The following is a 13,043-nucleotide window of genomic DNA, read 5'->3' on the forward strand; positions in this document are numbered from 1 at the left end:
CAGAAATATAGAGAAGGGAGTTTGAAAAGGTTTAAAATAGTGGTAGACTCCAAACACTTCCCTTAGCATAAACTGAATGAAGTCAGTTCCACCACAGATCAAGTGGAAAGCATCCCTCCGATCAAACCAGTCAAATGATCCTCGTGTACTCGTATTCATGCTTTTTTCGCCCAGAAATTCCTGCCCTCATCGACGGCTAAGAATTCGACCTCCGTTTGATGGTTCTCTCTCCCTTGTTCTGAATTTTTCTGCTCGTTAAGATGCTTTCACCTTAAACTTATCCTATAACTTATTTGCATAAAATATTCTACATAGCCATACAGCATAAATAATAGTATACCCATTCAATCTTCCCATCTAGAACGTGGAACTGGAATTAGAAGGACCTGGGGAAAAGACATTTCGCGGTAGGTGATAAGCGACAAGGAAAATCGGGCGAAAATTCATATAAACCCTGTTGCACATTTTTATGCATTCAAAGGAACATAATTTAGATCTTTCGGAATAAACTACACTCACCTGTGTGAAATACTAATAGACGTTTTAAATACGCAAAGAAATGCATACAGAAACTACAAGATTTCTAGAATTTAGTTATTTCCCAGATAAGTCAAAATTTTGTTTGTTTAAATGTGACAATCGCAGTTTTAGATGGAGAAAATTAGAAACAATACGTTTGTAAATCTATGGCGGAGACAGTGTTAAAATATGAGTAGCATTAAGAGCTAGAAATGTCGTGTTCATCGAGGGATTAAGATTAGGTTAAATTATCTGAATAAAGCAAAGCACACAACACCTATCTGTCTAAGACAATGGGATGCGCATTGGAGACTAAGAGAAACTGGCTCGTATTCACGTTGCACCTGGGCAAAACAACGAAAAGCTCCCAACAACCAGCCCGTCTGGCTGGGTACGAACCCAAGTCAAACTACCAGTATTTAACGTTCTTAACCACTAGGCTACGGATGCATTAAAAGACAAATTACTAAAATTGAATACCTTCAATGAGATCTACTAGAAACAGACACTAAACCGAACTCGAGTGGCTGGTAACGTTTCATTCAAAACAATAACCCTTTTTAACTGTAAAGCAAGCATAAAAAAAAAAAAAAAAAAGTGTCCAAAACGTATTACTTTCTAAAAGCCTATATTTAAAACTGATAGAGAGTATTTAAACCTCTATGGACTAAAAGTGGACATCACCATATACCTCCCCCCCCCCAAAAAAAAGAGAAAGAAATAAATGTACTAAACTGTGTCCTTCGGGACTTTTGGAATAGCATGCTTTCCCACTTCCCAGTTTTACAGAACATTTCTTTCAATATTCATCAAAATCTAAATCAGCAGCCTAAGGGCAGCCATCATACTAAAACATTAAGGTCTGCTGTGTATATATTTTTTAACTAGTGCCTGGCCACTTCTCAGCTGAATGCATTATTCGGTTTTTACTAAATTTGTTTTTCTTAAAATGTAATATTTTATTGCAATTCAGAAAATTCAGTCACAGTAGTAATATAAAGTATTCATTTAACAAATTTCTTTCGTTTTGCATTTATTTTTTATTCTCGTTTGTTTGGATGATTACGGCAAAGCATGCGAAAACAATCTGCCTGTTGTGAGAAGGGATGCCTTTTTCGAGGACTTTCTAAAAGAAACTCGTACATAAATCACAAAAACGTCGCAAGTTCGCCGGACTGGCACCAGAGTCATCACTATTCAGCGATTTTATCTCTTTGGTCACTGCTGAGCTAGCATGTTTTGAAAACTTTTCATAGTTCAAGTTCTGAACACTACGGATGTTCAAAATTGCGTTATGACTAATTTTGAAGTCACATTTAGATTCACTGCACTGAAATAAGTAAAAATTGGTTGTTTTCACTGTTGTTAACATTTGGCTGCTTATTAGAGGTTTTTTTTTTTTTTTTTTTTTTTTTTTTTTTTAATAAAGATACTAGAATAAGTAAATAAAAGATATCCTTCAAACAAAGTAATAATAATAACGCTTTTGAAAGGCGTAACATTAGCACAAATCACGTTTCTAATAATCATATTAATCTGATATCGATTCTGAAAAAAAAAAAAAAAAAGAGCACGCGAATTCCGGGCGACGTGAAGAAAGATGCATTCCGCGGCACAAGATAATTTCGGCCTTCAGCCGCTGCAAATCAATCAATGCTCGTTATCAGCATATTTGTAACTAACTCGCTACGTAAGTAGCAAGTAGCCTCCCCTCTTCCTCAATCTCAACAGTGTAACGTAGGCTTTACTCCCAGAAATGGCAATGATGTTCCCCTGAATTTTATCAAATACGAGAGCAAATTATATACAAAAATTTTACTTACAGGACCTACAGATCAACGAGTAAATTACACTTTCTTGAGTATTTCAAATAAGAAAACCTACCTGAAAGCGATTTAAACTAATCTACGAACAAAAACTTCGTGAACTAAGTGAAATCGCTTTAAGCACATATAGTAAATAGGCATAACTAATTTGTTCAGCCGTTGATTCGGAGAGAGGATTACTATGCCTTATGTGAGAAAATAAACTCAGTTGATAAAAACAACAGCTTAAATTTTTTAACGTCTGAACATCTAATAGATCTGTTATATAAAAATTAAAAAAAAAAAGAGAGAGAGAGGCACTTTCGTGTCACTTCATCAACCGTTGGCGGATCTAAGGAACACAGTCATCCATTAAATGGCGCTAAATAGCGCTAGTTGGTCAGCTGACGGTATAATAAGCAAATACAAAACAACACACACACCACGAAAAAAAAAAAAAAAAAAAAAAAAAAAAAAAACTGAAAGGTTTTAGATTTTAAATTACGTCCAAAGGGACTTTTTTTAATATTTTGTGTGCTACCTTTGTTTCAGTTCAACTGCAATATCGCAAAATAATATTAAAATGAGCATATTTTTAGAATTTCGGATACAGAATTCGCGCGCTGGGGATAAAAGTGCTTTTTTTTTCCTTCCCCCTCCCCGTACAGTGTTGCCATTGCTCGCTTTGAAATCGTTTAGTTTGTTAACCAAAAATTCATTGAAGTGTTACAAAATAGGAAAGCAATAATAAAATAAATTTCAAATTCAAATTAGGGCTTCAACATGACATATTCTATGGAAGATTACATTAGTCAAATTCTGATGGTTCTCTAGGTACCGTTGTTTTATCACAATGCGAGAAACATACGTGCATTCAGGCAGATTCTGCATTATTTAATTTCTTTAAATATAATGCAGGGCTCTAATATTTGGTGGCAACAATTTGAAAACTGAAACAACGCAAACTGCCAAAACGAAATTAATGGTCCTTTTGGGCAAAATGCCCCTTTGAACTATATATATATAAAAAAGAGAGAGAGAGAGAAAACAGGAAATAAAGATATCTGGACAAAATCCCGCGTTTTGATCTTGTCATGAAAAATATGATAGTAGATTATAATCGCTTTGTCAAGATATGGGGATATTTCGAAAATTTATTTATATCAGACTGAGCATCAAAATCAAATTTATTCGCACGCACAGTGCGCTAGAAAACTAGCTCATTTTTTTTAAAAAATATATAATAACTTCTTACTCTTTGTTTACATACTATTCTCTAGGTTTGAAGCTACATAAAACTGATTGTTGAACAAAAAACACATTTTTTGACTTTAGGGAGAAAACATACAGGAAAAATTTTAAAAAGAAAAGACTGGTGATAAAAAATTTCGCTAAATGTGAACTAAAGGGATACAGAATTAAACAGAAATCATGAAAAAGGTGAAACAGAATTATTTCGCTCAATCGTAGTAACAGAAAATCTCATCTATCGAATTAGCTTACGCAAGGTTGTCTCGTAATCAAGTTATTCTAAGAAATGATTTAGAATTTTATTTTAACATAAAAAGGTACTATTTTATATTTTCATATGTATGACATTCCTCCGGCCATATAAAAGATTATCAGTTAAAATATTTTACACTAAATAATACTTTAAAGCAAAATAATACATGTTACTGGTTAGTAATTATTTAGTTATGATTAGGACTGGTTAGTAATTATCAGTTAGGAATTACTGGTTAGTAAACCAGTAATACTTAAACGCTAGAATAATTATTAGTTTAATTCTTACAAGCCATTTGTGTACACCATTAGCTTGCCGGGAACGAACTCGCATGGAATGAAATTAGTTCCACCTCGCAGAATGTAAACCAACTGTACGCTGTTATATTTCACCTTTCATAATTAAGCTAATTCTTTGATTAAATATAAATTATGCACATAAAACAAGTTGCATCTTTTAAACTAAGGAACTATCAAGAAACATTTCTAGTCGTCTTTTATTATTATCTACTGGACAGAAAAAAAAAATTACTCATAAAGTATACGAAATGAAAAAATGAAAATTTCAGATCTAAAACTAAATACTTAGTAAATAAAAATATGAACAGATTTAATATTGCATGAATTGATGGATTGATGAAGCCAATCGATTTCTTTCATGAAATCACGTGATTAATAAGCAGTTCACATGGTGCGACCGCTGCGCCACTCTGAAGAATGTAAACAAACTACAAATTCTCACTTCTAGATGGCATTTATCAAGTCATGTTTGCAATATTTTGTTCAAATATATGATCACAAAATAGAAAAAAGAATTTGCGTAAACTTAATAACCTAATAATGTCAGCATAACTGTGGGAGGGGGAGATTAATACTTCTAAAATTAATATGCGATTTTTAATAATAAAAAGAACATATGTAAGAAAAAGGAGGGCTAAATCTTTTAAAGGGAATACAGAACAAAACAATGTTACCATTAATTCAAATACATAAACCAGCGTATCAAATCCGTCCCCCTTAAAAAAATGGACAGTTTAAAAATGTCAATGAAAATTCTGTACTTAGATCCTATCGATACTTCATGGGTCATTTTAGGAAAAAGTACAAAATGTTTCTACAATCACATAATATTTCAATTATATTATACATACCATTCTTTGTCTTTTTTATTTTTGAACGATATATTTTAAGGTACATTATTAATTTAAAAATATGAATATTATTTTCAACTTCATTTTACGCAAGAATGCACAAGAGAAACATTTTTACGTTATAACTTTTCGCTTCCAAAGTTTAAAAACATTAATGTCGCATTCGATACGGATAAAAATATAAATGCATATTACGCACTGGATTTTCTTTAACTCGCTAGAAAATGCCTCAAAAATATAAAAACAAAATCATTTCGTAACAGAATGCGAAGGTATACAAAATAAATAACATGAGTTCACATCATTTAATTTGCTTTTCCCACACGATAAAAGACTGCTTTTTTACCAAGACAAAAAGAAAATGAAGCATATCGTCAGCGACACGCCTTTAACACAAATTACTTTTTTTGCTCTCATCACCCTACGCATTTAGAGTGTTCATCGCCATATTTCACTGTGTAAAGGTATGCCTATTCTCCGATCTCGGAGATATGCATAAGAGAATTGCGTAAAACTACCTTTCTTCTATTGTTAAACCTTTAAATTTCCTCCCCCCCCCCATTGTCCAAGCTTTTATATACATGGAATCTTCAAGAAACGACTTTATGAATACCTGCTTAAATAAATAGACCAAAAAAAGTGCATGTATCAAAACAATTCATGATAATGGAAAATTCAATATTCTGCCAAACTGAAATTATGAATATAAAAACTATGGTATTGTACAAACTTGATTACTACTTTAATTTGATACAGGTAAATAATTTAACTGCTGTGAACATACGTTACCTACGTAATATTATTTTACAGCAGAGGTTTGGGCAACATTGAAACTAATTCTAAAATTAGTTTTTCAGCAATTGTTTGTAGAACTGAGTTTTGCGTAAATTAATAAAGGAATCGCGGCGACCAGCTTCCTAACACGACCACGTCTGAAAATTATCAGTACTTCTGAGAATATAATTAAACAACATACTAGAAGTCTCTTCTCTAAAGCAAGCGTCGTAACAATGACCAAAATTGTCTGGAAAAGTGAGTGGTCATCTCAATAAATATTATTTGTATCAATAAATGTGCTTATATAACCTAACAGTTATATAAACATTCAACACAAAAACAACATACATTGTTAAATTAAACTGAAAATTACACTTACTATTGTAGAAGTACGATCGTCGTAAAGTTCCAGCTCTTCTAAGCCTGGGCCGGCCGCTCATGTTAATTCCCTCCTAAAGCAAACACACAGATCTAATATTTCATGCAGTTTATTCAGGTGGATCCACAATATCTTAAAATCAACGATGGTTACAACAACAAAGACACACACAAAGTTATACAAGCAACTGAATTCTACACAACACGAAACTCAACTAATATCCACACTAGAACGAAAACATGTCGAAAACGGAGGAAAACTCGTTCTCCAGAAACAAACGATTGAAAACTTGAAACGGTACGGTGGATATGTTCAGGTGTTGCATCCGACTTCTATTTTTTTCTTCCTAACTTTGAAGCACGTGACACAAAGTATTCAATCTTCCGCCGCACGTGCAATTAGCAGAAATCAAACAGACTTCGTTTTGGCGGGACATGAGATCTGGAGAGAGTTGCCAATGAAAACAAAAAAGAGGGGAATGGCTACGAACGCTCCGCGGAACTTTACACAAGATGCCGCCAACAAACTTTTTTTTGGATTTACCTCGCGGGTAGCGCTGCTATTCCACGCGTCTCGTTCTGCGGATTGGGGTTGCCATTTCTTGGCGACTAATGTTACAAACTCTACCGCCAAGATCATATTCTAAGCATTCTTTACATCGCCAAACACTTTTAACAATACCCTACAGGTATTTACTATCTTGACTCATGACTGATTTTATCTGCATGTTTTGAAAGAACTTTTCTTTTCATGAAGAAAAATCGATTTTTCTCTTCTAACTTTCAATTCATATTTTATTGTTATGAAAAGAGTTCATTAAATTTCGCTAATTTTTATTAATGGAAATGCAAATAGTTGATTTAAAAGAACTTCGACAATTACTACACGTTTATAGCGGAATCTCATTAATTCAAACTAAATGGGGCGCAGCTATTTCGAATAACACTTTTTTTTCCGTTTGGTTTTGTTTATTGAGATTACGGCAAAGCACACTAGGGCTATCTTTCTAAGGGGATGGATGCCTTCTTGGAGGACTCTCTAAGGGAAACTCGCTCGTATACACTTTACACATCGGAAAAACCACGAAAACGCCCATGCAGCCAGCCCGTTCGCAGGATTCAAACCTCGGACCGAGCTACCAGCACTTTTTTTCGGTAATAATTTTCGGCAATGAAAAGTAGAAGTAAATGCCTACAACATCATAACACAAAAGTGTATATTGTAATACATTCGCATACCTGTATTAAAATACATCTATACGAACTTGTATGACTTTAAATGATGATGAATTTTTAATCCAGTTCTTTTAGTTGTTTCAATCACTGATTTCAGTCCAACATCCGCTATGTTCTGATCAGTTAAATCAGCTAGTTTTCATTAAAAATGTAAAGGATTCACTTTAGTATATTTTTATTTTAGACAATCGTATTTTATCGTATATTTTTCTTAATTAATACAACTGATTAATGGTACTCTTCGTACATGGTCTTCGAGGTGCAGCGGTCGACAAATATATAGTTTCTCGAAACCCATTTAATTTTATAAATTCCTGCTTACAGGTAAACTTTAAAAGATTTTACTCTTATTTAATTCCCATAAAAAAAACATATGGATGGGTAACTAACACCCACAAAAAAAGTCAGCTTCTGAATTTTTTTAAAGGATCATTATCAATTTTAGATTAGCGAATAAATGTTCTAGAATGAAGTCAGGAAAACACATGATTAAAATACTTTAAAATGTTTTTAATACGCATTTAATGAAATCTTTAACCTTTCCAAATTTAGTAATTCTGAAATTACTTTTTACTATAACGCAAATTTTTATTGATATAAATATCCTAATAATAGCAGATAATAATTAACTCAGTACGCCGATAAATAAAGATACTTTAAGTCATTCGAACAACATGTTAATGCTTAATTATTCGAAGTCATCCCCTGAACATAGACTTATGCCACAGTTCACTATTTCTGCATACAGTATATTGATACCATGTTAATATTGTTACAAAATATGCATTTATCTCTAAAAAATGAAACAAGGAATTAAAAAAAAAAATCTGAAAGCTCCAAAGGTGCCTTTTTTTTTAACGTTTTGCGTGTTACCTTCATTTACTAAATATCATGCTCTTCGCATTGAAACCATAAAATTGAATTCAACAGCAATATCACAAAATAGCACACCTTTAGAATTTCCGATACACAGTCTCACCCGCAAGAGATATCCCCCCCTTGTACATTGTTGCTCTTGCTCGCTTTAAAATCGTTGAGTTTCTTAATCAAAAACTCATAAATGCTTTACAAAATATGAAATAAAGCAAATTCCAAATTTGGGCTTCCAGTTGCCCATATTCGGTGGAGGATTACGTTATTCAAAATTTGATGGTTTTAGGTACCGTTGTTTTATCACAATGCGAGACACATACATACATTTATGCAGATTCTTCATTATTTAATTTCTTTTAATGTAATACAGGGCTCTAATATTGGGTGGCAACAATTTAAAAAGTGATTCGCCGTTTATAGTGAAACGACGCAAAATGCCAAAACAAAATTAATACCCCTTCCAGGCAAGTTGCCCCTTTGGGCTAGAAAAGTTCGTTAAAATAAAAATAAAATAAATATCTTACACAGTTTTAAAAAAAATGTACTAAAAATTTTTTAAAAATTTAACAAAAGCAAAATTCTTGGTCTATGTGGTCTATGTGGATATTAGGATCTGCATGAGAATATTAATAACGTATTTCTAACGTTTCAAAACTTATCAATTATTGAGTCTCCTTAGGCATAACAACTGTAACAAAATTAATAATTAAAGAACATTACACACTAACAAATCAAAAAACGAATGTCACTGAATAGTATTTAACGCAGCGGTCCTCAATCTTTTGAATAACGCGTACCATCTAAACAAAAACTGAAAACCATTAGCACCACCACTACATTTTACAATGATAATTTTTCGATTTCTCAATAGAAATATTAAATATATATATATATATATTGCCATTTGCGCAACCTATTGGCTATTTGTATAAAATATGTACACATAAAAAACAATTACTTTAAAAATTGGTTACCGTTTTAATTACCAAAATTTAAGTTATATTACTTAGTATATACTTACTATATACTTACTTAATATATAATTTTAAAATTTAGTGCGAAATTTGAGCCTATTTAAGAGAGATCGAATTCTTTATGTCTAGTTTTATTTCATTTAGCTTTACCCGTAAATTAGGATCCTCTTTTAATTTTGGTCTGTATTTATAAATATAACATGGAAAAAATCCTTGCTCACACAAACAAGACGTGCAAAAAGGCAATACAAATTTGATAGCTTTTTGGAAAGCCTTTTTGGAAATTATTTTTTGGAAATTATTATTAACCAAAAGTTAACGAGTGTGCCATTTTCTAAATATCCAGTGAAGAGTTCGATCACAGGAAACTTCTATCAAATGTTCTTTTTCTTTGCGATATTTTTGAATTTAATAGTTAAAAATGCTTTGTTTCTTTGTGTATCACCTATTTTTGTCTTGCGTACCACCGGTTGAGAACCGCTGATTTAACGGAAAAAAAAATCAACCTCGAATTATTCTAATGTATTTATTAACCACCTCTTTAAGGCAACTTGAAAATGATGTCAGAAACCGCAAATTTTGAAATTAAATATGAATAAAAATACTTCATTCAATTTTTGTTATACGGGAGTCAAACTTTTTACATTTTATTTTTTCTAATGAATAAAGTCCGCCCTTTATCTAACGGCGGGCACTTGCCTTTTCGACATTAGGCTCCCTTAAAGCCAAAAGTGGTAGCCAAAATTGGTAGCCACCGTTGCCTCCTATGAAAGGACGGAGAGGAACAATCATGCCTTCTCTGGGATTGGAACCCGGGGCCTTCGGTATCGCAGTGACCTCCTCTAATCAATATACCGTCTGGCCGGCCTTCAATTTGTAAAGCGATATGTCGTTCATAATGACCTAACGCAAAATCCGATTTCGAGAACAAAACTCGCCTCTTGGGCTTAAAAAAATAAAAATTACATTTCATTTGCTGAGCTGCTCTTAAGCTTATTGTAATAGTCACGTCAGTTTCTCACTAAAAAAATATTTAAAAAAAAAATTAAGGCTGCATTTATTTGATAGGGAAATAAATACAAATGGCCATATGCAAAATTTCGCTGCTAAGAAACGAAACGCCGCTACGTCAAAATAAAAAACACATGAATAAATTAAATAGAAGGGGAAATTGTAATCCGAAATCTTAAGATCACGGACTAAAACTTCAAATAAGATCGTTTATTAATTTTTTGTTTAATTAAAAAAATAAATATGAATATTATACAAACATTTCGCTTCTCTTCTTAACAAAAATAATACGCCGGAAAAAAAAATTAAAACTCGAATAAAAAAAAATTGAATTTTGGAAGCTCCAAGTCTTTTTTAACTTGACTTCATTAAGAACCGGTAAGCCAAACTTAACCTTTAACATATATTGAGAATAGTATGCCAGATGTTCTTGTCAATCGCTTCAGTATTCCAGTTGTTTCACGTATATCCATTTGTCAGTCATGAATTGTCTAACTTACGCAACAAGAACAGTTACACAGTTTAGTACAGAATATAATTTTACTAACAACGAAATTACAACAACTAGTAGAATAAAAGACAGCGCTTTTTCTTAACTTGAAATATCATTTTGAAATTAATACACACGGAACTTTACTCATTCATTACTAATGAGTTAACCATACATATTTATTCAGCTTTGAGATAAGCATTGTATTTAGCCATTTACTCCGTTATTTTAAAAAAGGTATCTTACTGCATCCCTTCCTGTTTTTGCTCATAATACTTGTCAATGCCTCGTAACTAAAATCACTTCCCTCACTTCATTTAAGACTAAAAGACGCATTCTTTATTTAACAGAAATAAATAAATAAATCAATAAATAAAATCTAAACACAAATAAAGTGCGCAAAGAGAACTTGGGGATTTGAGAATCATTTCAGCGATAGATGTAATCATAGTGTCATGAATGAATTTAAAGGTAAAGAAGTGTCCTTCAGACGTTTTTTTTTCAAAGTATCTAGCAAAGTTACTTTCAACTTTCAAGTCCTTTACAAAGAAAGCTATAAAATACGAAGCGAGGAAAAAAAATATTTACTTTTTCCAGATGTTTTTCTTAATTCTCAAGATGTTATCTGTGGGCATTACAACCTGAGGTCTGCGAAAATAGTTCCAGCTGAGGGTAAAATGGAATTCCAAAATGAGAAAATCGTTGCAGCCCATCTATTTAACGCACTAGTGACATCAAATGCAAAATTTTTGACTTTATCCAAATCTGTTGTTTCAGATCATTATAAAACAAAATGCCCGTAGCAAGAAATCGTTTCCAAAACATATTTGTGAATGAAAAATGAAACTCAACGACTGAGATGGGAGCACGTTAAAGAAGGTTACTAATTCAAAAGAGGAAGACCATAGCAACAGCTGCAACGGCAACTGCTAGGAAGAGTATGCATCTACAAAAATCAATTTTCAGTCAAACCGGACGAAGGAAAGTATAGAAACAAAAATATCTGTGGCACTGCTACTACTGCATTATATCATCTTATATCATTCTGTCATGTATATGTGCGAAACAGAGACTAAAGTGGAACAGAAGACATAAAACTAGGAACACTTATTGATATGCCGCATATATTATTTTACACCTTTCAAAAATGATTACTCCTATTACATTGAACGAAGAATGTCAAGTCATGATTTCAGTAGTATGTCAGTAGCTTCTCTGGAATCCACAGTTCTTGGATTTAAATAACATTGATCCACTTTATGAGTGTGTTTTGAAAAGCAAACTCAAATTCGATTACGATTGCACACCAAGTACCACGAGACCCATGCCTAAGCAACACCTTCTAGATAGGATTCTTCGAGACGGTGTTGGCCTTAGTCCCCTGAAACCCGTCCTCTCAATCTTTATAACTATCTGCTTATGTTTATATTCACAATCTTTATAATTGTCAATTATTTTAATTTGTTTTTCCCTTTATAAAAATAAGGAATTAGGTGTTGGAGGCTTCTGAAAAAACTCTATGGTTTGGAAAACCGTACAGTCTTAATCAGACCCATTATTTTCTTAGCATCTCTCAAGACTGTGGAGCAGATTTGAAGTAAAGAATGGCGTAAAAATTCACTAACCATATTTTGCATCTAATGGTTCCGTGTGTCTAAAGGTGCATTAAAGAGGCTTTTGAAAACAACAACAAAATTTATTTACAAGATTATGTAACAAATTTAAATAGCTGAAGATATATTATTAGGCATCTCTGCCTTCCACGTCCTACACATTTAGAATCCTGCCTGCCACTGGCTAATGGAGCGTACACAGCGTCCTCTAGCTGGATGGCGCGGGAAATGTGCAGTATAATTATTCCGGAAGTCTATGTGTCCATTTCAAGGAATCTTCCAGCGATTTTAGATTTCAGAAACAGTTTTGGTTTGGTTTATGTGATTACGACACAGCCTCGAGGGCTATCTGCCTAAGGAAAAGGATGCCTTCGTGGAGGATTTCTAAGGAAAACTGGCTCCTATACACGTTACGCATGGGGAATAACGAACTGACACATGGGAAATAACATGAAATTTCTGATTCACGAAAACGCCCATGCAGCCAGCCCGTTCGCGGGATTCGAACCTCGGATCGAACTATCAGTGTTCAGCGATTTTACCGATCGGCCGCTAGTGGGCCTTTCATAAAACGTCTTACACCATGTAATTATAATACCTCTTTTGTACCAGAAGCTATTTTAAGAGGTTATCACGCATGGTTACAGTCCCTGCTAGACGGGACTTTTCTGAGAAACGAGATTCTGGTAGCACTGGTTTAAATGAGAGGATTC

The 13,043-nt window shown here is 33.1% G+C and overlaps 1 protein-coding gene across 3 annotated transcripts in view; it reads right to left on the reverse strand.

Moving 5' to 3' along the window:
- Positions 1-13,043, reverse strand: part of LOC118186720 (SLIT-ROBO Rho GTPase-activating protein 1-like) — a 480,238-nt gene that overhangs the window by 266,833 nt on the left and 200,362 nt on the right. Inside the window, exon 1 of one of the 3 annotated variants that reach the window (XM_085822298.1) lies at positions 6,135-6,641. The exons of the other annotated variants lie outside the window; for them this stretch is intronic. Coding sequence (XP_085678424.1) covers positions 6,135-6,195 — 61 coding nt within the window. The 5' untranslated portion in view covers positions 6,196-6,641. Of the gene's footprint in view, positions 1-6,134; positions 6,642-13,043 lie in introns of those variants that run through there. 3 annotated transcript variants of the gene reach the window in all.

The sequence above is a fragment of the Stegodyphus dumicola genome, chromosome 8 (assembly GCF_044657685.1).
Source record: "Stegodyphus dumicola isolate Sdum_Otavi_A_Nest chromosome 8, ASM4465768v1".
NCBI classification, from domain to species: domain Eukaryota; kingdom Metazoa; phylum Arthropoda; class Arachnida; order Araneae; family Eresidae; genus Stegodyphus; species Stegodyphus dumicola.